The sequence below is a fragment of the Triturus cristatus genome, chromosome 6, assembly GCF_964204655.1.
Source record: "Triturus cristatus chromosome 6, aTriCri1.1, whole genome shotgun sequence".
In the NCBI taxonomy this organism is placed as follows: Eukaryota; Metazoa; Chordata; class Amphibia; order Caudata; family Salamandridae; genus Triturus; species Triturus cristatus.
The window spans coordinates 212,989,826-213,012,035 of NC_140589.1; the positions used below are offsets into that span (position 1 = coordinate 212,989,826).

Consider the following 22,210-nt stretch of genomic DNA (forward strand, 5'->3'; position numbering starts at 1 on the left):
CTCGAAGTTGTGCACCGGGGATTGAGAAGCCCCAACCCCAAGCACCATCTGCACCGAAGATCAGCCCCCCACACTCCACGAGTCCTGCGTGGGGCCCTTCTGCATTTTCCTGCTTGCCGCGTCTGTCCGGTTGCTTGCCCGCTGGCTAGTGGCCTTTGTGACGACGCACCCTGAAATCTTCTGCGCTGGTTTGGCTCCTCCAGACTGGCTCCCGCTTCTCTGCAAAGAAGAAGCACCCCAGACCTTCCTGGTCTGCACCAGAAGCAAGTCCTTCGTTCTTCGTGGGTTCCGCTTGCCAAGGCTTGGTGAGTCCTAGTCCAACTTCGACGCCGCCGACAGCAAGAGCCTTCGTGGGACAGCTCGCCTCCTGGTCCTGGTCGTCCTCGACGCTTCCTGGTCCTCCTGGCTGCAGCGACAAGCTTCACCTTCACCTGCAATCTTCACGACATCGCCTGGTTCCTTCCTGGTTCCACGTGGTCACTGGCTAGTGACCTTGACTCTGTCCCTTCTGCTTGCAGGTTTCCTCTCTTCTTGATCCCAGCCTTGGGATCCACCGGACACTCTTCACTGACTGCCTGTCAGCATCTTTCTTCAGGCATCCATAGGAGTCGACGACAAACGACGCATCTTCACCCCTATGCACCCGCAGCCTGTGGGCTAGGTAACTTGGGTACTCCGGTGCTCATCAGGATAGTGACTATCCTAGTGTCTAGTTTTCAAGTCTCAACTTCCTAGCTACTCCGGAAGTGTCCTAAATCTACCGTTTTCTAAACTGTACTATTGCTATTGACTTTTACGCATTACGCGTGAGTGTTTCCACTCTGCACACGAATCCCGTGGGCCTCCCACTTCCTAACTAACGCTAGTGTAGTGTAGCCCCAGCGATTCCCTAGGCCTATTCTATTTCCGTGACAGTGGTTCTTATACCACTTACTTAGTATATGGTTTGCGTGGCCCCTAGGGCCTAACTGTATTACTTACCTGTGTGACTTAATGTATGCTTAAATAAGACTGTGTTGTACTTACCTCTAATCTCATAAAGAGTGCTGAGGGTTTGACTAGAATAAATACACTTTATTTTATATATATATCTGTTGTGGTGTCCTTTCATTTGGTATTCAAGGGATTATATATGGTATCACAGCTGGCTTCACATGCCATTCAGAGTTTAGCCTAAGACTGCTCTTGTCCATGCTACCACTAGGATAGCTGGTCTATAAGGTTGACTTTACAACCAATCACCATAAGGGTATTTGGACTGATATAAGGTGTACACTAGAACTAGTGACATCATACATCAGGCCAACTTCTCACACAACCCAGCTGTTGTACAAATTGGGTTTCTCGATTTAAAAATGTCCAAATCTCACCTGGTACCCTCTCAGCGCAACCTGTTTATAGGGGCGGTACTGGACACGACTGTGTGTCGGGGATTCCCTCCTCCTCAAAGGATTCTCAGGAAATGATTCCCTTGTTTTGCAATGGAGCGGTCGTTCCAGTCCTGAAGGTCCTTGGTCTGCTCGGTCTGTTTGCTTCCTGCATTCTGTTGGTCAACCATGCACGCTGGCACATGAGGGCGCTCCAGTGGTGCCTCTGCAGGCAGTGGTATCAGCACAATGGAGATCTCAGGGAGTCTGTGAGGATTTCCAGAGAGGCTGCAGCGGATCTGTCTTGGTGGACCGTGGAGGGCAATCTGTCTCAAGGAAAGCCCTTTCATCTACCTCCAACGGTGGCCACAGTGATAACGGATGCATCCGCTTTAGGCTGGGGTGCGCATCTGGGGGATCTGGAGATCAAGGGTCTTTGGTCTCCAGAGGAAAGGTTGCGTCACATCAACCTTTTGGAATTGCGGGCGATACGTTTGGCACTCAAGGCCTTTCTACCTTCCCTTCGCGGTCAGTCGGTTCAAGTCCTGACGGACAACACTACCGCGATGTGGTATGTCAACAAGCAGGGAGGAGTGGGGTCGCGTTGTCTCTGCAGAGAGGCTCTGCGTCTCTGCTCCTGGGTTCAGGATCATCAGATTTGTCTGATGGCAAATCATCTGACCGGAGTTCTGAACGTGCATGCAGACAGTCTCAGTCGTCCGTTCTCTGCCGACCACGAGTGGAGGCTCCATCCGGAGGTGGTTCGTCTCGTTTTTCGGACGTGGGGAACTCCTCGGTTGGGCCTGTTTGCCACTCACGAGAATGCTCACCACCCGTCATTATGCAGTCTCCAGTATCCGATGCAGGGGGTTTTGGGGGACGCGTTTCAGTTAAATTAGGACTCACATCTCCTTTACTCGTTTTCTCCCATACCCTTGATTCATCAGGTTCTGAGGAAGAATCGCCAAGAACGGGCCCAAGTCATATTGATCGCCCGGATTTGCCAAGAAGTGTATGGTATACAGATCTTTACCTCTCCTCGTGCCCTCCGCTCCGTCTGCCTCTCAGGGCAGACCTCCTCTCACAGTCGGAGGGGCAGGTTCTACACCCCCACCTCCAGAGCTTGCACCTCAGGCCTGGAGATTGAACGGGGCAACCTGAATTATTTTTCTCTCCCGCCTGATGTGGTAGATGTAATATTGTCTGCCAGACGTCATTCCACTAAATCGATCTGTTCTTATAGGTGGTCTAAATGTGTTCTTTGGTGCGGAGAGAAGTCTATTGACCCTTTGAGGGCTCGTTTATCCAACATCCTTCACTTTGCTCTTTCTATTGCTCAGCAGGGCTTTGCTGTAGCTACTGTAAAGAGATATTTATCAGTTTTATCGGCATTCCTTTGTTTGCCGGATCAGCCGTCCTTGTTCAAGTCACCTATTGTGTTACGGTTTCTTAAGGGCCTTACCAACAAATTTCCGCCCACTCCTTTTATTGTGCCTCAATGGGACTTAAATCTTGTCTTAACTTACTTGATGGGTTCTCCCTTTGAGCCCTTGCACAAGTGTCCCTTGAGGCTATTGTCTTTCAAAACAGTTTTTCTCGTTGCCATTACCTCGGCAAGAAGGGTAAGTGAACTTCAAGCTCTGAGTTCAAAACCCCCGATCTGAAAGAAACACGTTAGATTCCTCACCTTAGAATATCCCCAGGCGTCAGACTGGATCCGGAAGATTTTTTCGTCAGCAATACCCCTTGCGTGTCGCTAGGCGTCGTCTGCGGCTCCGCGTCCGTCGTCTGCGGCTCCGCGTCCGTCGTCGGCGTCGTGCGCCGGGATGACGTCGTCGGAGTACTTGGACGCCGCCCTCGCGCGCTGACGTCAGTTCTTCTTTTTTCCGCGCCAGTAAGCGCAGATCCGGGAGAGCTACCCCTTTTAGTCTTTTTTGACTACGTTTTTTGATCCTTTTTGATCTTGTCTCGACTCCGGTGCCGGTAGGATGCCTGGTTTCAAAGCCTGTGCTGACTGTACCCGCTTGATGTCGGTTACGGATCATCACCGCCGGTGCCTTTACTGTTTGGGCCTCGGCCACGTCGCGGAGTCGTGTTCGGACTGCAAGGCCCTGACCTCGAAGGCTAGACGGGAGCGGTCCCGTAAGCTCCTCGAGATTCGCCACTCGGCTCCGCGCCCCTCTCGATCCCGGTCCAGGAGGAGGTCCAAGGATCGGTCGCGGAGCCGCAGCCGACGTCATAATCGCTCGTCTGGCTCAAAGTCTTCGGGTAAGTCGAAGCACTCCAAGAAGTCCAAGAGGCGACACCGCTCTTCGGACTCCCCTCGCCGGTCGCACGACTCGGCCGAGGGTCAGGGTGATTCCACCCCTGCGGCTCCAGCGGTGCCGCAGGCGCCGCGCAAGTCCCCATACCCGCCGGTCCCTGGGACTGACGCGACGCCGGCGGAAGTCAGTGCCTTCCTCTCGGCCTGGCTGGCTCCGCCGTCGACGCCCGCTGGCGCGCCTTCGGGCCCCGCGGACCCGACTGGGCAACCTTGCATGCCGGCGGCTCCGGCTCCGACGCCGCAAGTCCCCGAGGGACTCGCTCCCGTCGACGCCGGTCAACCTCGTCACGCCTCCTTCGCCGGCGTCGACACCGGTTCCACCTCCGACGCCGGCTCCGCTCGGCGTCGAGCCCCAGTTCAGCCCCGCTCCGGATCCGGCTCTGTTGCGGCGTCGATGGACGCCGCGTACGGCGCCGTTAGAGACACATTATGTCTATCGTCCGGCTCCGCTCCTTCCTCCTGTTTACCAGGAATCGGATGACGGGGGCGAATGGGAGGGGTCCGAGGATCCTATGGCCGTTCAGGCTCAGCTGTCACAGGACTGAGCAGATGAACTGGGGGAGGCCAGTGGTCTGGATACCTCACCAGACACTGGACTCATCTCTCCTCCGACTGTGGCTTCGGAGGAGGGTGCTGCTTTCTCTGTGGTGCTGCGCAAGGCGGCCGCAGCCCTTGGGCTCGAGCTGCCTGCCGTGGCTGTGAGGACTAACGTCCTCACTGAGGTGCTTCAGTCTGCAGCAAGCTCCACTGAGCCTCTGCTGCAATTCAATGAGGCCCTCATTGACGTTCTGCAGGGCACCTGGTCCAAGCCCTCCACAGTTCCTCCTGTGGACAGGAACGTCACCAGGTGCCACCGCCCTGCTCCGGGCGTCCCCAGTTTTCTGTCCCAACACCCCACCCCCGAGAGCCTGGTTATCCAGGCTTCTACCTCCCAATCCTCCTTCCCGACCGCTCCGCCAGACCGGGATTCCAAGAGACTGGAACAGTTTGGCAAAAAGCTGTTCTCCTCCCTTAGTTTGGGTCTGCGGTCCTTGAACACCGCCTGTCTTTTGGACCGTTATTCCCACTCTCTGTGGGATATGGTGGAGGATGTGCTGCCTCTGTGCCCGGAGGAGGCCCAGACACGACTTACCCAGGCTCTGGCCGATGGGAGAGATGCAGCACGACATGCAATCCGATGTGGGCTTGACACTACGGACTCGCTGGGTAGGGCGATTTCTACCACGGTGGCGCTTCTACGTCACGCCTGGCTGCGGTCCACGTACTTTTCAGGGGATGTCCAGAGCACTCTCATGGACATGCCCTTTGATGGCACTCGCCTTTTTGGTGAGAAAGCGGACAGTGCGCTGAACCGCTTTAAGGACTCCCGGGCTACGGCCAAGTCCTTGGGCCTCTCGGCCCCGCGGTCGCAAACTTCCGCCTTTCGCCCCTTTCGTGGCCAAGGAAGGGGTGCCTCCTCACGTACGCCTAGCCACCAGCCGCAGAACCAACCTGAGCGCGGTCGCTGACGTGGTTTCCGCCGAGGCGGTTCTGGAGGACAACGCGGTCAGCCCACATCCACCCCGGCAGCATCCGCCTCCAAGCCTTCCTAGTCCGAGCTTTCCGGCCCATTCCTCGCCAGTGGGCGGCAGATTTCGCCATCACCTGCTCCACTGGCGTACCATCACTTCGGACAGGTGGGTGCTGCAAATCGTCCGAAGGGGCTACTCCCTCCCCTTCGAGACGACCCCTCCAGCCATGCCACCGCAGCACCACCGTATCTCTGAGGATCATTTGAATCTTCTGTGAGAGGAAGTTTCGGCCCTCTTGGCCAAAGAGGCCATCGAGCGCGTTCCGAGCCCAGAAGTAGGTCGTGGTTGTTATTCCCACTTCTTTCTGGTTCCCAAGAAGGGCAAGGGGGGCCTACGCCCTATCTTGGACCTCCGGAACGTCAATGCCTTCCTTCGGAAGGAACGGTTCAAAATGTTAACTTTGGCTCTTGTTCTAGCTGCCCTAGACCCTGGAGACTGGATGGTAGCGTTGGATTTGCAGGACGCTTATTTCCACATCCCCATCCTGCCGGCCCACCGGCGTTACCTGCGGTTCACGGTGGGCCAGAAGCACTTTCAGTTCACCGTGCTCCCCTTCGACCTCACCAGAGCCCCTCGGGTGTTCACGAAAGTAATGGCGGTGGTCGCAGCTCATCTGCGCAGATCAGGGGTTCCAGTCTTTCCCTATCTCGACGACTGGTTGTTGAAGGCGGGCTCGCCCCAGGCAGTAGTCTCCCACCTCCAGACTACGGCGGATCTCCTGCATTTGCTGGGGTTTTCCATCAACGTGCCGAAGTCACACCTGAGTCCCTCTCAGAAGCTCCTCTTCATCGGAGCGGTTCTCGATTCGGCGCAGTTCCGGGTCTATCCACCGGAACAGCGGGTCCGGGATATTCAGGCCCTGATTCCCATCTTTCGGCCTCTATCCTGGGTTTCGGTCAGGCTAGTGTTGCAGCTTCTGGGGTTGATGGCCTCCTGCATCCTACTAGTGCATCACGCCAGGCGGCGCATGCGGGCTCTGCAGTGGGACCTGAAGTTTCAGTGGGCCCAGCATCACGGCAACCTGTCCGACCATGTCTTGATCTCGGAGGGCACTGCGCAGCAGTTGCAGTGGTGGCTCACGGACCGCGATTGGCAAGAGCATCTCCCTTCCCCAACCGGAGCATGTCGTAGTGACGGATGCGTCCCTCCTGGGATGGGGTGGCCATATGGGAGAGGCGGAGATCAGAGGCCTCTGGTCTCCGGCGGAGTCTCGTCTCCACATCAACCTGTTGGAGTTGAGAGCGATCCGACATGCACTGAAAGCCTTCCTTCCCTCTGTCAGGGGAAGTGTCGTGCAGGTGTTCACGGACATTACCACCGCCATGTGGTATTGCAACAAACAGGGCGGGGTTGGGTCGTGGACCCTTTGTCAGGAGGCTCTGCGCCTCTGGACATGGCTGGAACACCAGGGCGTCACCCTAGTGGTTCACCATCTGGCGGGCTCTCTGAACGCCAGAGCAGACGAACTCAGCCGCAGGTGCATGATGGATCACGAATGGCGTCTGAACTCCGAAGTGGCGCAAGGTCTCTTTCAGCAGTGGGGAGAGCCTTGGTTAGATCTATTCGCCACCGACGAGAACGCGCAATGTCAGCAGTTCTGCGCATTGGAATTTCCAAGGCGGCACTCGCTCGGCGACGCTTTTCGTCGCGAGTGGAGTGGCGGTCTGTTGTACGCCTTTCCGCCTATACCACTTCTGCCCAGAGTGCTGAAGAAGATCAGGCGCGACCGGGCCCAAGTCATCTTGGTGGCTCTGGACTGGGCACGAAGGTACTGGTATCCCGAGCTACTCAGTATGTTGACCGATCCTCCGATACGTCTGCCCCTTCGGGAGGATCTTCTGTCGCAGCAGCAGGGGACGGTCCTCCACCCGAACCTGTCCAGCCTCCACCTCTGTGCGTGGTGATTGAGCGGCGGCAGTTGATGCCATTTGACTTGCCTCCTGAAGTCTGTGATATCCTTTTTATCTGGACCGCACAAAGCAGTTCCGGGTGGACGACCAACTTTTCATTGGATACGTGGGTGCTAAGAAGGGGAAAGCTGTGCACAAACGGACCATCTCTCGGTGGGTCGTTTTGTGCATCACAATTTGTTATTCCTTGGCAAAAAAGGACCCTCCTGTTGGGCTGCGCGCCCATTCTACTCGGGCCACAGCGGCTACTACTGCTTTGGGACGGGGTGTCCCTTTGCAGGACATCTGTCAGTCGGCAACGTGGGCTTCGCTACACACGTTTGCCAGGCATTATTGCCTAGACAGCCAAGTCCGGAGGGATGGCTTCTTTGGCCGTGATGTCCTCCAGGACTTTCTGGTGTGATCTTGGTTCGCAGACCCACCACCGGAGATGGTATTGCTTGGGTATCTATTCTAAGGTGAGGAATCTAACTAACGTGTTTCTTTCAGATGAACAAGTTACTTACCTTCGGTAATGATGTATCTGTAAGAAACATTAGTTAGTTAGTTAGATTCCTCACCGACCCACCCATCCTCCCCGTTCTGCGAACTGACATCTAGGGTTAAGGTTATCCTTTTCAGGCCCCTAGATTTTATTTTTGGCACCAGTGTCGGTCTCTTGCATGGCTCTGCGTTCCTGGCGCGGAAAGCTATGTACAAGAACTGACGTCAGCGCGCGAGGGCGGCATCTAAGTACTCCGACGTCATCCCGGCGCACGACGACGCCGACGACTGACGCGGAGCCGCAGACGACGCCTAGCAACGCGCAAGGGGTATTGCTGACGAAAAAATCTTCCGGATCCATTCTGACGCCTGGGGATATTCTAAGGTGAGGAATCTAACTAACTAATGTTTCTTACAGATATATCGTTACCGAAGGTAAGTAACTTGTTCTTCTTGACCATTCATGCTGAAAGAATGATACTCAGAACTCCGGGAGTGGGACTGCTGTGGGAATCTTTTCACAAGGTGAAGAATCCACTGAGAGATGTATCCATCAGAAGTACAAGTTACTTACCTTCGGTAATGCTTTTTCTGGTGGATACAGTATCTGCCTGTGGATTCTTCACTGACCCACCCGCCTCCCCGTTGTCCACCCTTGTATACCTACAATACTGATGATGTTTCAAAATGTACTTGTTACGGTCAAAGACAGTGTGTTATTTCTTTTGCCTTCTTATGTTATCTTCACATTGTGTGTATTGTTTTGTATATTATGTACTGTGTATACTGAATCTATATATTGCTGTTAGTCCGTCCGTGTGCCTCGAAGGCACGGAAAAAATGGCGGAACTGACGTCATCACACCAACTAGGTCCTCTTATGGATCCAGTGACGTCAGCGGAGCCACGTGCGGAGCCGTACTTCTGTGACGTCGTCGGCGTGGAGAGCTACAAAAGTTTCCGAATGTTGCTCGTGCAGGGTATATTCACAAGGTGAGGAATCCACAGGCAGATACTATATCCACCAGAAAAAGTGTTACCAAAGGTAAGTAACTTGTTCTTCTGGAGCAAAAAGGAGATAGTTGTTTGGCAGAGTGTGAGTGTACAGTGTGACCTATGTGGGAGTTGTTTCGGTGTTGTGCTTGATGTCTAGCGGGTGGTTTTACTGCTGTGGTCTTTTAGCAGCAGTTAAGTATGAAGTGGTGTAAAGAGGAGGAAGGGATACATTTACTTATGCGTTTAGCTACCATTTCAGTGCTGCTGGGCCTTCATCAACTGAGACTTGACATTTGATGTTTGCTCTATGCTTACTCCACTGCTTCACACCCTTTCTTATGCAGTGGAGTAGAGAGGTAGAGAGTGGTGTCGTAACCTAAACCCTGCCAATCCACCCCGCTGCTTCTCAGTCATTTTTCCCCGGAACACCTCCCCCCGGTACTTGCCATAGGCGCCAATCTGAGGGATAGCCCCGGGCGCCAGAAGTTCTAGCTGCGCCACTAGTTACCAGTCCCCATTGCTGATGCAGATCCAGAGAGCAAAATGGCTACCCATGCAGTTGAAGGTATTTACTGGTCCACACATTTGTAAAATTACAACATTCTGAAAAATAGTGACAGGCCCGTAAATGATAGTATTTGTATGTACTATGCCCAGATTGTGATTGAACTTTACTTGCCATTTTTCCCATGCTTATCAATCATCCGTGATCTCTATTTCGAGATCACTTTCTAGTACACTGTTGATTGTGGAAAGGTGGAATATTAAATAACTGATGATGCCTTATTTGAACTGTATTTGTTTTCTTTCTGATTCAGCTTCAGGTTTTTTTCGGCCTTATGCTTTTGGTGTTCATGTTTTTCTTGGATTTTTAGGACCACTGCCTCAAAATCGAATTGGCTTGAGAGCTGAAACTCAGAGAAACCTTCAGTGTACCTGTCCAAAAGAATCATATGGCAACACAGACACTAGTTCATTTGTCCCAGGTGAAAGTTAGTTTTAGAATGATGTTGATGAATCTTACCAATTTAATTTGGCTTGTCATATTTTTCCCCCATCATGGAACTTTTTTTTAACTCCTTAACATTTCTTCAGTGTTGAGATGGGTATGCATGTGTAGGATTACTAACTATAGATGCACGCAGTCTGTAAACTCTGACATCTAATGATGTGCTTGGATGTTTGCATGTTGTTTTTCTTTGAAGAATAAGGAACGTAAAAAATTAATGCAGTGTGCAAAAGGGTAGCTGTAGGAGCTGCGCAGCCACGCGTTGGCATACAGTCAACTCTGTTGCACTCCTTTCCCATTACAACAGATCCCAGGGGGAGAAGATGTAGGAGCTGGTAAAATATTGCCAATTTGAGAACAGGGAAAGGGACGAAGAGATCGTGCTGGAGGACAACACGAACGCCTTCATTCATTGTGTGCTTGACACTTTTGATACATCCTCTAAAGGCTTCAGCACCAGCATCCTTCTCAAACACCATGCTTTGCTACACACTGCATTCAACTGAAGTCCAGTAGCATCTCCTCAATCTCCCATTCGATGGGGATCATCTCCTCAGTCCCCCAGATTGATGATATGCATGAGAAAGAAAGACATGGGTCTTGCAATGTCTGGGGGAGCCCTTCAAGCTCCGGTTGTGAAAGGCTTCTTTTACAAGCAACAACCCATGATAGGAGCCAAGGCCACGTCACCCGAACTGCCGCAGTCTTACCATAGACAGCAGCAAAATATCCGGCAGGCTAGGAGAAGTTATTCAGGGGTTCATACTAGGCTAAACGAGCCAAGAGTAGAAGAGGCTTTGGTAAAGGTGTTTCCACTATCCACAGATCAAGCTTCACTCACTGGCAGTGCAGAATACAAGGTTTCCTCTCTTACGAGGAAGGAAACACATCATATCAGTGGGTTTTATGGGTGGTTTGGCATGGCTATTGCCTAGAATGTTTGATACCCCCAACAATCAATTCCACACTCCTATCTTTAGCAGAGACCATCTTTGCCTGTTAGAGGAAGTATAAGCGCTCCTTGAGAAGGGTGTAAGGAAGAGAGTGCCTCGACACCACCCTTATTTCCGAAGAGAGTGCCTCGACACCACCCTTATTTCCGAACGGGGTGGCTCTCACAGGCCCATGCTGGACCTCCGGCTCTAAACAAATGCATCCTGTCAGAGCATTTTCATATGACTTCTCTGTGGGATGTTTAAAAGAATGTCTTCTCCCTCTAGTAGACCTACTTCACATAACCATCAACACTGCTCATCATCGGTACCTTTGCGGTAAGTAGCCAAAACTACTAATTTAAAGTATTTCCTTTTGGGGTCACCACGGCTCGAGGGGTGTTCACAAATTGCATAACAGTGGCTCCAAACTTCTGCGAATGGACCGGGGGGGACTCATCCTTCCCTATCTCGATGATTCACTCATCAAGAGTGGTGGCAGACAGCAATATCTAACCCAAATGCAAGCAGCATTTTCCCTATTCCACAGCCCGGGGTTCACCATATGCACCACCAAGTTACACCTAGAACCCCAGCGGATACAGCCTTTCCTGAGACTTGTGTTGAACGCAGTTACAGTAAAAGTCTACCACAACGAACACAGTGTTTGGGCTGAAAAAGAGGCAGCAGCTGCTGAAATGCAATTGTCAACTTAGAACAGTAATGCTTCTGTTAGGAATGATTGGCTCATGTATTGCTGTTGTACCCACGCCAGGCTCCACATGCGTCCCATACAAGAGTCCCTTCTTGTGCAGTGTTCACAAGTAGAGGGTCACTGGGGAGATCTAGTGGTAAAGAACAGTGCTTACTGCTCTTTGCATTGGTGGAACAGCAGCAACCTGTTGCAGGGCAGGCCTTTCTTACACCCCGTTCCTCAAGTGACCATTAACGTGGATGCCTCTCGCAGGCTGGTGTGAGCACTACAATGCCATGACCACACATGGTTGTTTACCCACTCAACACAAGGACTACGGCATCAAATACTTGGAGCTCCTAGCCTTACGCTTTCTTTAGGTCATTCGACCAACATGTGTAACGTACAGAAATTGAGCAGCACACACTCTTCCCCAGCTCCTACCACTAGCTGAGGCTATCTGGCATTGGGTGATTCATCTAGAATATACATCTTAGTAAAACCTATTCCAAAGGAAGACAGCAACTTTGCAGTCCACAAGCGGAAACTCCAGTCATTTCCAGCATTGGGGCATCTTGCAAATAGACCTGTTTGCCTCCCCAAAAATGCATCATGCCTAAACTTCTCCTTCAGGCACACACAGTCCAGACATGAGTAATGTATAACGGATGTATTGGTCAGTGATTTGTGCCTACACTTTTCCCTCTCTTCAACTCCTCTTGTACGTGGTGAGGAAAGTGAATGAGACAAGCCTCACTAACACATTTTTCTGGTGTCTCCCACCTGGGTCAGACAGCCCTGCATCTCCGTGCTCCTGGAAATCTCGGTTAACATCCACTCGAGGCTTCCCCTCAGGCTGGACCTTCTCACACAGAGGAAGCCAGATCCCAAACAGCTCAGCTGAGAGTGATGGCATCTAAGGTCTTGGAGTTTCGCTATCTGACTCTTCCCCAGGCATGCATGACTGTTCTGGTGCAAGTATGCAAACTCTTTACATAGGCATGTTACGCCTCAAAGTGGAACATATTTATCCACTATTTTAATTCTAAAGACCTGGATCCCTTAAAGCAGCGGTCCGAGGTCCCTAAGGGGAAGGGAGGGTCCACAAGGCCTACTCAGGGGTCCTTGACTGTTAAAAAGAAAAAGCAGAAAAGTGGAAACTGCCCATATTTGATTGTGAATTAAACTAAGTACATTAGTATTTGAGCATTTGTTTGTTGTATTCTTGCTTTTTTTGTGCGTATTATTTTGAGTTTCAAATCCTAAAAATAACTTGGACTGGGGATGCACAGCTTACATTAATGACTCCAGTAAATATTCTTGGATTCCATTAATGATTCAGTGGGGGTCCACAGAAGTAAAAAATAAAACAAGCATTTGCAATGCAATAGGTCTCGCATTTACTCGAGTTTAAGCTATTGGCATTATAAATGACAATGTGTTTTATTTATGTTCCAAAACCAAAACATAAATAAAAGGCATTGTCATTTACAATGCCAACAGCTCAAACTCACGTAAATGCGAGACCTGTTGCATTGCAATCAGAAAAATGAAAAAATGAAATTTCAAATTATAAAATAACAATACAACTGTAGAAACGTGGAGTTAAAAGTTTAATCTTCTCGCCACGTAAAAAAGTTAATTAGATTTCACATCGGGTAAGACAGATCTACAAAGGCAAGCTAATAGTGCTGTAAACCTACTGTATTTTCTTTCACGCTGTGCGGATTGTCAACATACGTGGTCATAATAGGCACTTTAAAGATGGTGGACGAAGAGCCATACCCTTGTAGTACTGAATCAACAAAAGGGATCTCATTTTGAATAAATCACACTAAACACTGTGAAGGCTTACGCCAAGTTTTTCAAAGATTTGTGAACAGGGCAGAGGAGAATCTGTACAGGGAACACTTTGGGCATGCACACCCTGCCTCCTAGGCAACAACTCCTCTCAGACGTCATCCAGTGGGATATATAGTTTTCCTGTATACAAGTGCTTTAACACGTCATTGTGCTTTCAGAGGCGTGATATACTGAGGGCACTCATGGTCACAAAAACACTGACTGATAAGACCTTACAAAAGTGCATATTGTGAAAGCTGGCCTATAACTTGTTACCTCATCTCGTCAACCAAGATTATCCCAGTTTCTCGTATAGTCCATGGGCCTAATTCGCCCTCCCTGTCAAATCATTATTTTTTGTATGCAATTTTATGTAACGCAAACACGACCCAAAGGGGTTCTAGGGCTTTACATGAGCACCGGCTACATTACACAAGGTCATATTAGTCTCTTTTATACACTGAATTGTGCAGGATCACAGAATGTTAAGCCAATGCTGCTGAGACTCAAACATGGTTCACCAGTTTCAAAGTTGGTAACTCTGGCCCTAGCGCATTCCAAGTCAACAGCAATTTAAAGCCTGGATTTATCTACTACATGGGACATATTTCATTATCTTTATAAAGCATAAAGGTTTAAAACCTTTAAGATTGGCATTTCTGGGGCCCTGAAGCTCTGTGATCACCAAGGGTGAATATAAGTTTTTCAAAGACAGATCAATGTGAACGAGGGAAGGTCCCGATCCCACAGAGCCGGGACCAGTCATCCAAGTTGATCTCGTGGGAGAATTCCTTTGGGCTCATCCATTTGTGTGTGTATATTTCTTCCCTCACATGAATTAGCCACATTGACAAACTAGCAGCATCTTTCCAAAAAAGTAAACAGATCCAGGGCAGACTTCAATACGCACATTAGGCGCACCAACAACAGCTTACAACAGGAGAATGTCTAGTAATGAGGGTAAACAATTTGTGACAAACAGAAGAATTAATTAGAAATATATATGTGATGAAGGCAGCTGTAGAGAGCCCTCCATGCAATATATAAAAAGTGGGATTTAAAAAAAAAAAGTGCCAGAGCCTAATCCAATTCACATGTAGCTAATACCATTTTCCCAAAAAATGATAGGGACACGATAACTGTTTGGATCCCACATTGTTTTTTTAATTTGATTATAATGATTAGTACCATTTATAGTGCACTTTAGTGTCCAGAGCATGTACTCACCTTTCGCGCAGATGAAGAGTGAAGTTATTTCTGCACTGTAAATGCATAATTAGGGAGGCTCGTACATTGTGTTTGGAGAAACTAAATGGGAAACTGATGCAAGTAGCTGTCGCCACGGATATAACTTAGCCAACATCTGTTTTCGTAGCTTGAATTATTAAGATTTGCTTTGGTGCATAGATAGCGGAATACGGGTTACTTTGATCCCATTGTAGCTAGGACGGAATTCACTTGTGTATTATGCCAAAACATGTCTTAGAAAACAGATGGTCAACTGTCGAACATTCTGAAGAAAACGTGCCATTTGGACGTGTCAGGTTCGTTCATGAAAGGTTCTCACCTCCATAAAATAGATGACATTCACTCGAGGGGAACGTCCAGGTACTGCATAAATTAGATGGTTGCATTACATTAATCCAAATTCTTCTCGTTTATGTGTCTCTCAAAAATATACAGCTGACTGTAAAACGGGACGCATTTAATTGGTTCGATTCGGCTTCAGGCTGCGTCTCAGGGGGTAATTTTTGTTGGGGCAGAGTTGCTTGTGTGTGCTGCACTGCGTGCTCAATTCATCACCTCTGCAGCCTCTGGCTAAACTTACAGTCTGAGGTAACCCTCGCCCCCCTAACTCCAGTCCTCTCCCCTCCCGGCCCCAGGAGCCCCCGGCGCGCTCATTAATGGCTGCAGGGACAGCCTTGCCGAAGAATTCAAGCAGAGGCTGGGGCAGCTGCTGACAGGCAGCAGAGGGGGAGAGGCAAAGAGGAGACAAGTTAGGACTATTGGCTTTGTCAATCGTTGTTAGTTGCATAAGATAAATTAGCAGTAACTGTGGCTTGTATATAATATTGAAAAAGCATCCACTTGAAGCCCTAGTGACACAACGACAATGTTACTGCTCCTGAGTTTCAAAAAGAGGCACAAGAATCCAGAGAAGACATGGCGAGTAAGTTGGCTGAAGAGGTGGGGGTGGCAAATGGTGTTCACGGGCGCTTTGATGTCCTCAGTGGCCGCGCGGCTCACTGAAAACATCAAAGCGCCCTGTGTAGGAAGGTGGATATCTGACTATGGTTACCCCCAACTTTTTGCCTAGTGTCTAGCTGGTTTTTCGACTTAGTTGGCCTGAGATCCTGCCATTCAGGGTCTCAGGCTGTCTGCTCTCTCTGTAAAATGGACTACATGTACCCTAGGTACATAACCAATTGGTAAGGATCACCTTATTGGACCCTGTACAGTGTACCCTAGGTACCCAGGGCATAGGTGTACCCTAGGCCTCCCAGGGGCTGCAGCATGTATTATGCCACCCCTGGTCTGGCCTTCCAATCAGACACAACTGGCTGATCACTCAGCTGGGGCAAGGTCGTGTAATCACCCCTTGCTTAGGTGTAGTATTCCTATACCTACCTTATATATAGACACATGTGTACCTATCAGTCACTCCTATGGCAGGCCTTAACAATCCTGGAGGCAGAGTGCTTGGTAACATGTGAGATGGTGCTCTAGCATGAGCTGAGCCTGTCTGCAGCTTTCGGAACCATGTCCTTATAGCTGTTCTATGATATAGCCTACCATATACTCTTAAAGTGCCTTATAATCTTAAACGGTTATGGTAACTATGGTTTGGCTTTATCAAAACATGTCGTGTAAGGTGTCTAACACTTTGGAATAACACCCCCATACCATTTCTGGTGATGAGGATATTATTCCCCCCTTCTAGAGGGAGAGACATGTTAAAATCCTACTTTGCTGTTTAACTCTAACCAAAGCCTCAGCATCACAAAATGGATGCTGCTGCCACAGACACAAGTCTGACCTCCTGCTGCTGGGAGTGATCCCAGCCAGGGAGGCCTGGACAATAGGTTTCCTGCTTGGGGAGGTGCTAGCACCTCCCCAGACAGCCTTTAGTGTATTGGGGCAGGGTGGGCTGAAAGGAATGAGACATGCCTGGGGCACACAAGGTGTTCCTTGCATAGTCCAGTTCAAACCGGCGCTGGGGCACTCCAGCCCCAGCTCTGGCGCGAAACTGGACAAAGGGAAGTGGGTGTAACCACCCCCTCCCAGGTCCCACCCATAAGGCGTGACCTAGCAGGTATCCCAGCCCCCCAGATTAGTATAAGAGTGGGAGTTGGGCCTCAAGACTTTGGATTATCCTGAACCTGCAAAACTGAACAGAAACTCTGGACCTTCGACATTCGACGAAAGAAGAAGACTGAAGAATCTCCCTTGTAGCCAAGGAGTGGCTACCCTGTGCAAACAGGCACCATCAAGAGACTACCCTTTGCTTTGTGAAACGTTCGACGAGGAACCGACTGCAGAGCCCGACCAGAACCTTGATTTCCAGACTTCTCCGACCCTCATCCACATCTGCAGCAGAGCTGAGATCCGTGGAGGCGACGAGCGACGTGGGACCGGCTACCTGGGAAAAGTGGCTAGTCACTTACAGCGCAGCTTCTGAGGTACCCTCGAAGTTGTGCACCGGGGATTGAGAAGCCCCAACCCCAAGCACCATCTGCACCGAAGACCAGCCCCCCACACTCCACGAGTCCTGCGTGGGGCCCTTCAGCATTTTCCTGCTTGCCGCGTCTGTCCGGTTGCTTGCCCGCTGGCTAGTGGCCTTTGTGACAACGCTCCCTGAAATCTTCTGCGCTGGTTTGGCTCCTCCAGACTGGCTCCCGCTTCTCTGCAAAGAAGAAGCACCCCAGACCTTCCTGGTCTGCACCAGAAGCAAGTCCTTTGTTCTTCGTGGGTTCCGCTTGCCAAGGCTTGGTGAGTCCTAGTCCAACTTCGACGCCGCCGACAGCAAGAGCCTTCGTGGGACAGCTCGCCTCCTGGTCCTGGTCGTCCTCGACGCTTCCTGGTCCTCCTGGCTGCAGCGACAAGCTTCACCTTCACCTGCAACTCTTCACGACATCGCCTGGTTCCTTCCTGGTTCCACGTGGTCACTGGCTAGTGACCTTGACTCTGTCCCCTCTGCTTGCAGGTCTCTTCTCTTCTTGATCCCAGCCTTGGGACACTCTCTCCTGACTGCCTGTCAGCATCTTTCTTCAGGCATCCATAGGAGTCGACGACGAAAACGACGCATCTTCACCCCTATGCACCCGCAGCCTGTGGGCTAGGTAACTTGGGTACTCCGGTGCTCATCAGGATAGTGACTATCCTAGTGTCTAGTTTTCAAGTCTCAACTTCCTAGCTACTCCGGAAGTGTCCTAAATCTATCTATTTCTAAACTGTAACATTGCTATTGACTTTTACGCATTACGCGTGAGTGTTTCCACTCTGCACACGAATCCCGTGGGCCTCCCACTTCCTAACTAACGCTAGTGTAGTGTAGCCCCAGCGATTCCCTAGGCCTAGGCCTATTCTATTTCCGTGACAGTGGTTCTTATACCACTTATTTAGTATATGGTTTGCGTGGCCCCTAGGGCCTAACTGTATTACTTACCTGTGTGACTTACTGTATGCATTAATAAGACTGTGTTGTACTTACCTCTAAACTCATAAAGAGTGCTGAGGGTTTGCTTAGAATAAATACACTTTATTTTATATATATATCTGTTGTGGTGTCCTTTCATTTGGTATTCAAGGGATTATATATGGTATCACAGCTGGCTTCACATGCCATTCAGAGTTTAGCCTAAGACTGCTCTTGTCCATGCTACCACTAGGATAGCTGGTCTATAAGGTTGACTTTACAACCAATCACCATAAGGGTATTTGGACTGATATAAGGTGTACACTATAACTAGTGACATCATACATCAGGCCAACTTCTCACACCCGCGAAATGTAAGTGATCGCAATCGCGATCACACTTCAAAGCGCGGCTGTGTGACAGGCGAAAGTGAAAGACAACGAGTGCTTTCAGGCTGCCAAATGGTGCGCGCGCCCGGCACACATGCACAGTAGTTGGCGGCCTGAAAGCACTCGTTTGCACTTCCAAAAGTGCTTACTATAAGTCTCGCCAGAACAGCGCTAAAGCGCTGTCTCAGGCGAGACCTAAAAACGATGCCTTCAAGTCTAATGTCTAGGACTTTATCAACTATCTTTTACTCCCGCAGAAATAGGACACCTACACCTCAATATGCCTGCATCTACCTGCTGCCGCAGCTTATATGCTAAACAGGGATCATTAATGCTTACCTTTAGGACTTCAGCAGTAGAGGCTTTGATGGGAGTGTTTTAAGAGTGTTGTACCTTCCAGAGTACCCCCTGCCTCCATGTGGAACTGTAACGTAGTCCTCACAAGGCTCATGTGGCCACCCATTAAAGCTCTACATTTGTGTCCCCTACAGTTCCTCTTCAGGAAGGTGGCCTTCCCGGTGGATGTTCCTTCCTCAGACGCATTAGTAAATTGCAAGCTCTCACCCCACAAGACCCTTCATTTAGGTTCACAAAGACAGTTGTTCGCAGAAGCAATCCCAAGTTTCTCCCTGGGTGTCACCCTTCCACCTTAACCAGACTCTAGAGTTCCCAGTATTATCTAGTACTGGAGTATCTTTCATAGATTCACATGCAAGAAAATCTGATTCAGGCATGTGAATCTATGAAAGATACCAATACTGTATAACTGTAGTTACAGGTAAGTAACGTGTTTCTCTTTTCACAGCCAGATTCAGTGGAGGATGGAGATCTAGGCACATTGGATGTCAAGAGTTTTTTAGTATTACAAGATGGGACCAAGCCCGTTTTAGTCTTTATAAACTCACAGAAGGGCCACCTCATTTCTAAAGCTGATATAATAAGATGGATGTTCAAGTGTCTGCAAACCTCCTAAAACAAAGCTAAGTCTTACTTATGCTGCCTCAGGCACATGCCACCCATAAAAGGAGAGCTACCATGGTTTTCTTGGTAATATCCCGCTAGTTGTAATCTGCAAAGGGGAAAATTGATCAGCCCCTCACACATTTACCAAGCACTGCTGTGTGCATATCTTGTCCCGCCAGCAGGCTTTGGCAGGCCAGACAATCTTGAGGACTTTGTTCCAGGTATCTGCATCAAAGCAATTGGATCTGCAGGTGCATATTTTACAAATGAAAAATGTTACTTACCCTAGAAGTATATGTTCAGAGTATGTAGTGCTGTTAATTCCCATGTGCCGTGATTTTCTCCGGAAGCTTGTGTTGATTGCAGATCTCTTCCTGTTACCTAGATCTGATAGACATCTAGCCGCAGATTCCTTAACTTAGAATAACCCCAGGCGTCAGACTGGATCCGGAAAACTTTTTCTCCAGCAGTACCTCTGCATGCCTGGAAGGGGCGTCACCTGGCTCCGCCCTGACGTCTTCCACGGAAGTGACGTCCATGGAGCCGTATAAAACTCCCTCGGCAGTTCGACATCCGTTTTCTACTTTTCCGCGTCCCAACGATGATCTGGAGTTTAGCTGGTTCTCTGGCCTGTTTTGGTGTCAGGCCTTTGCGACTCCTTTTGCTTCTGGAACAGTGTGCCGATGCCTGCGGGCTTCAAATTGTGTGCGTCCTGTTAACGGCAAAAGTAGCCGCAACAGATCCACATGAGATCTGTATGTGGTGCTTGGGCGAGCACCACAGCTCCGTCGAGTGCGACTCCTGTCGGCAGCTGAACCTAAAGTCCTGGTGGGAACGTCTGATGAAACTGATGTCATCCCAGTTGTCTCGGTCAGAGTCCTCACGGCGCAGGCTTCCGTCTCCTGTGGAAGGATCCAAGCGGCGCAATTCTTCCTCCAATGCTGAGGTCTTTGCTCGGGCCAGGTCCCGGAGTCGTTCCTGTGGACGTCGTTCGCCTGCCTCAGGTAAGCCCCGGAAGACGTCCGGAAGTCATCGACCTCACACAAGCATGATGTTGGGGCCCGCCGCTCCTGGTATTCACCAGACGAGAGCCCTCAGTAGTCAGCCCCCACCTACCCACCGTTTCCTGGTGCTGGTGCGACTCAGACCCAGATGGAGGCCTATTCCAGGGCCCTGCAGGCCTTCCTTGGGTCACCCCCTCTCCCTGGTGCTCCTTCAAGCCCCACAGCAGGGTTAGGGACTCGGTCGGGGGTTCGCCTGTGAGTTCGCCCTCTGTGTCGACCGAGTGCCTTGATTCCAGTTCCGGAGTCGCTGCGACTTTGGGACACGGCCTGGATTGGCATCCCACTCGGCCGTCTAGCTCTCCTGAGGCGTCTTCGCACAGTCCTGCAGGGCTCCCTGCGTCATCGCTGGATGCGACTGCGGCGCGGAGTTCGACTCTCTCAACTTAGTTCCTCCCCACAGGCTTCTGCCATGGTGGACGTCGAGTCGACACCAGACCGACACAGAGTGGATGAGTCCTCTACGGAGGTCGTCGGCGCCGATCCGACACTGTCCCGACGTCAGTCGACGCCAGCTCCGTCCCCGCTGTTCCTCTGTTGGGGACGTGAGCACAGTGGGTTCACTGCCCACAGGGCTTTTTCCATGTTCTACTGATTCGGGGCCCATGGGGCACTGGCCGGACCATTTTTCTGCAGGACAACTGTCGTTGGGTGGACAGTTTACCCTGCAGCCGTCTCCAACTGATGACTTGCTGTCTCCCCCTCGGATGGCCACGGAGGCTAGCGTAGACTTTGCGATGGCGGTTAGTAGAGCTGCACATATCTTACAAATGCAGCCCCGCCCTCTGTCTCCCTGCCTTCCGATCCTTTGTAGGATCTTTTCCACCAGGACACGGTGGATTTGGAGCCATTGTTTACTTTTGGCAGGTCATTTTATGATGTCCTTCTGGGGACTTGGGCCAGACCCTCATCGGGGGATCCCGTGGCTCATGCTGTTGCGCATCGCCACCGGCCGGCTCCAGATGACCCTGCCTGTTTGTCCCTTCATCCTAGGGCTCAAGGACTTGTAGTCCAAGCTGCGCTTCCTTCCTCTCCTCCACCGTTGTTTCCCCCCACGCGGGAGTCTAGGTGGTTGGAGTCGTGTGGCCGCAATGTTTTTGCATCCACACAACCTGTGCGTTTGCTTGGGCTACTTCTGCTCTCTGGAACTCCGTCTAACTACTCCTTCCCTCTTTACCAGAGGGCCCTCGTGCTGACCTACTCTAGCTTATTAGGGACGGCCGCGACATGGCGCAGTTTTCCGTTTGGATGGCCATGGACACAACTGACTCTGTGGGTCGAGCTATTGCCAGCTCAGTTGCCGTGTGTCGCCATGCGTGGCTACGTGATGGCAGTTTCCCTGACAATTTTCTGGAGCGACCCAGGGATCTGCTCTTTGGGGCCCATTTGTTTGACGAGCATGCTGACTCGGCGGTCCAGCGTCTCTTCTCAGGCTTTCATTGACTGCCTGGATTTTAGTCCCCTATGGTGGATCTGTATTTTCGTGTGACTGTGTTGTCACTGTTTTTCTGTTTACGTTTCTGGGTTTGAGAGGTTTTTACCAGAAAAATTGTACGGCTGTTCAGCCAGGGAGTTTTTTCCCTTACTTTGGTGCAGCTGGGCCAGCTGTTTTTGGTTCTTTTGACCTCTGCCTATGAGCTTGTCTCAAGAGGTGTCCCTTGCTTTTATAGGGATGTGATGTACCCTATGTGGGGTGTTTGCTATTGTGTAGCTGCTGTTCCTTGCCAGAGTGTTTTGGAGACTCCCGTGCTATTGTATCCCCCCCTGTTTTTTTTTGTGGGTTATGCTGTGGGCATCTCCCCCTGTTACATGCTTCCTGCTGTCAGACTGACGTGACCCTCTCCTGGAGTTTCTGTCTTGCTGCCTGTGTTTGTTCCGTGGCACTCTCAGGTGTCTGTGGACGCAGTTGGCCCCGGTGTATTGTTGGGGCTCTGCTGTTTCCGACTCACCCCAGAGGGGTTTTGACGACGTCCTGCCTTGCTTGGCTCCTCTTTCTGCCTTCTTTATGCCCTAAGCGCTGTGGGCTGTCTTGGCT

At 50.6% G+C, this 22,210-nt stretch overlaps 1 protein-coding gene across 9 annotated transcripts in view; it reads left to right on the top strand.

Annotated features, from left to right (window-relative positions):
* TDRD6 (tudor domain containing 6) overlaps positions 1-22,210 on the top strand; it is a 2,207,410-nt gene that overhangs the window by 1,468,315 nt on the left and 716,885 nt on the right. For all 9 annotated transcript variants that reach the window (XM_085610557.1, XM_085610549.1, XM_085610550.1 and 6 more), the window contains one exon: positions 9,525-9,635. In XM_085610557.1, the coding sequence (XP_085466683.1) occupies positions 9,525-9,635 (111 nt within the window). The remainder of the gene's footprint in view (positions 1-9,524; positions 9,636-22,210) is intronic.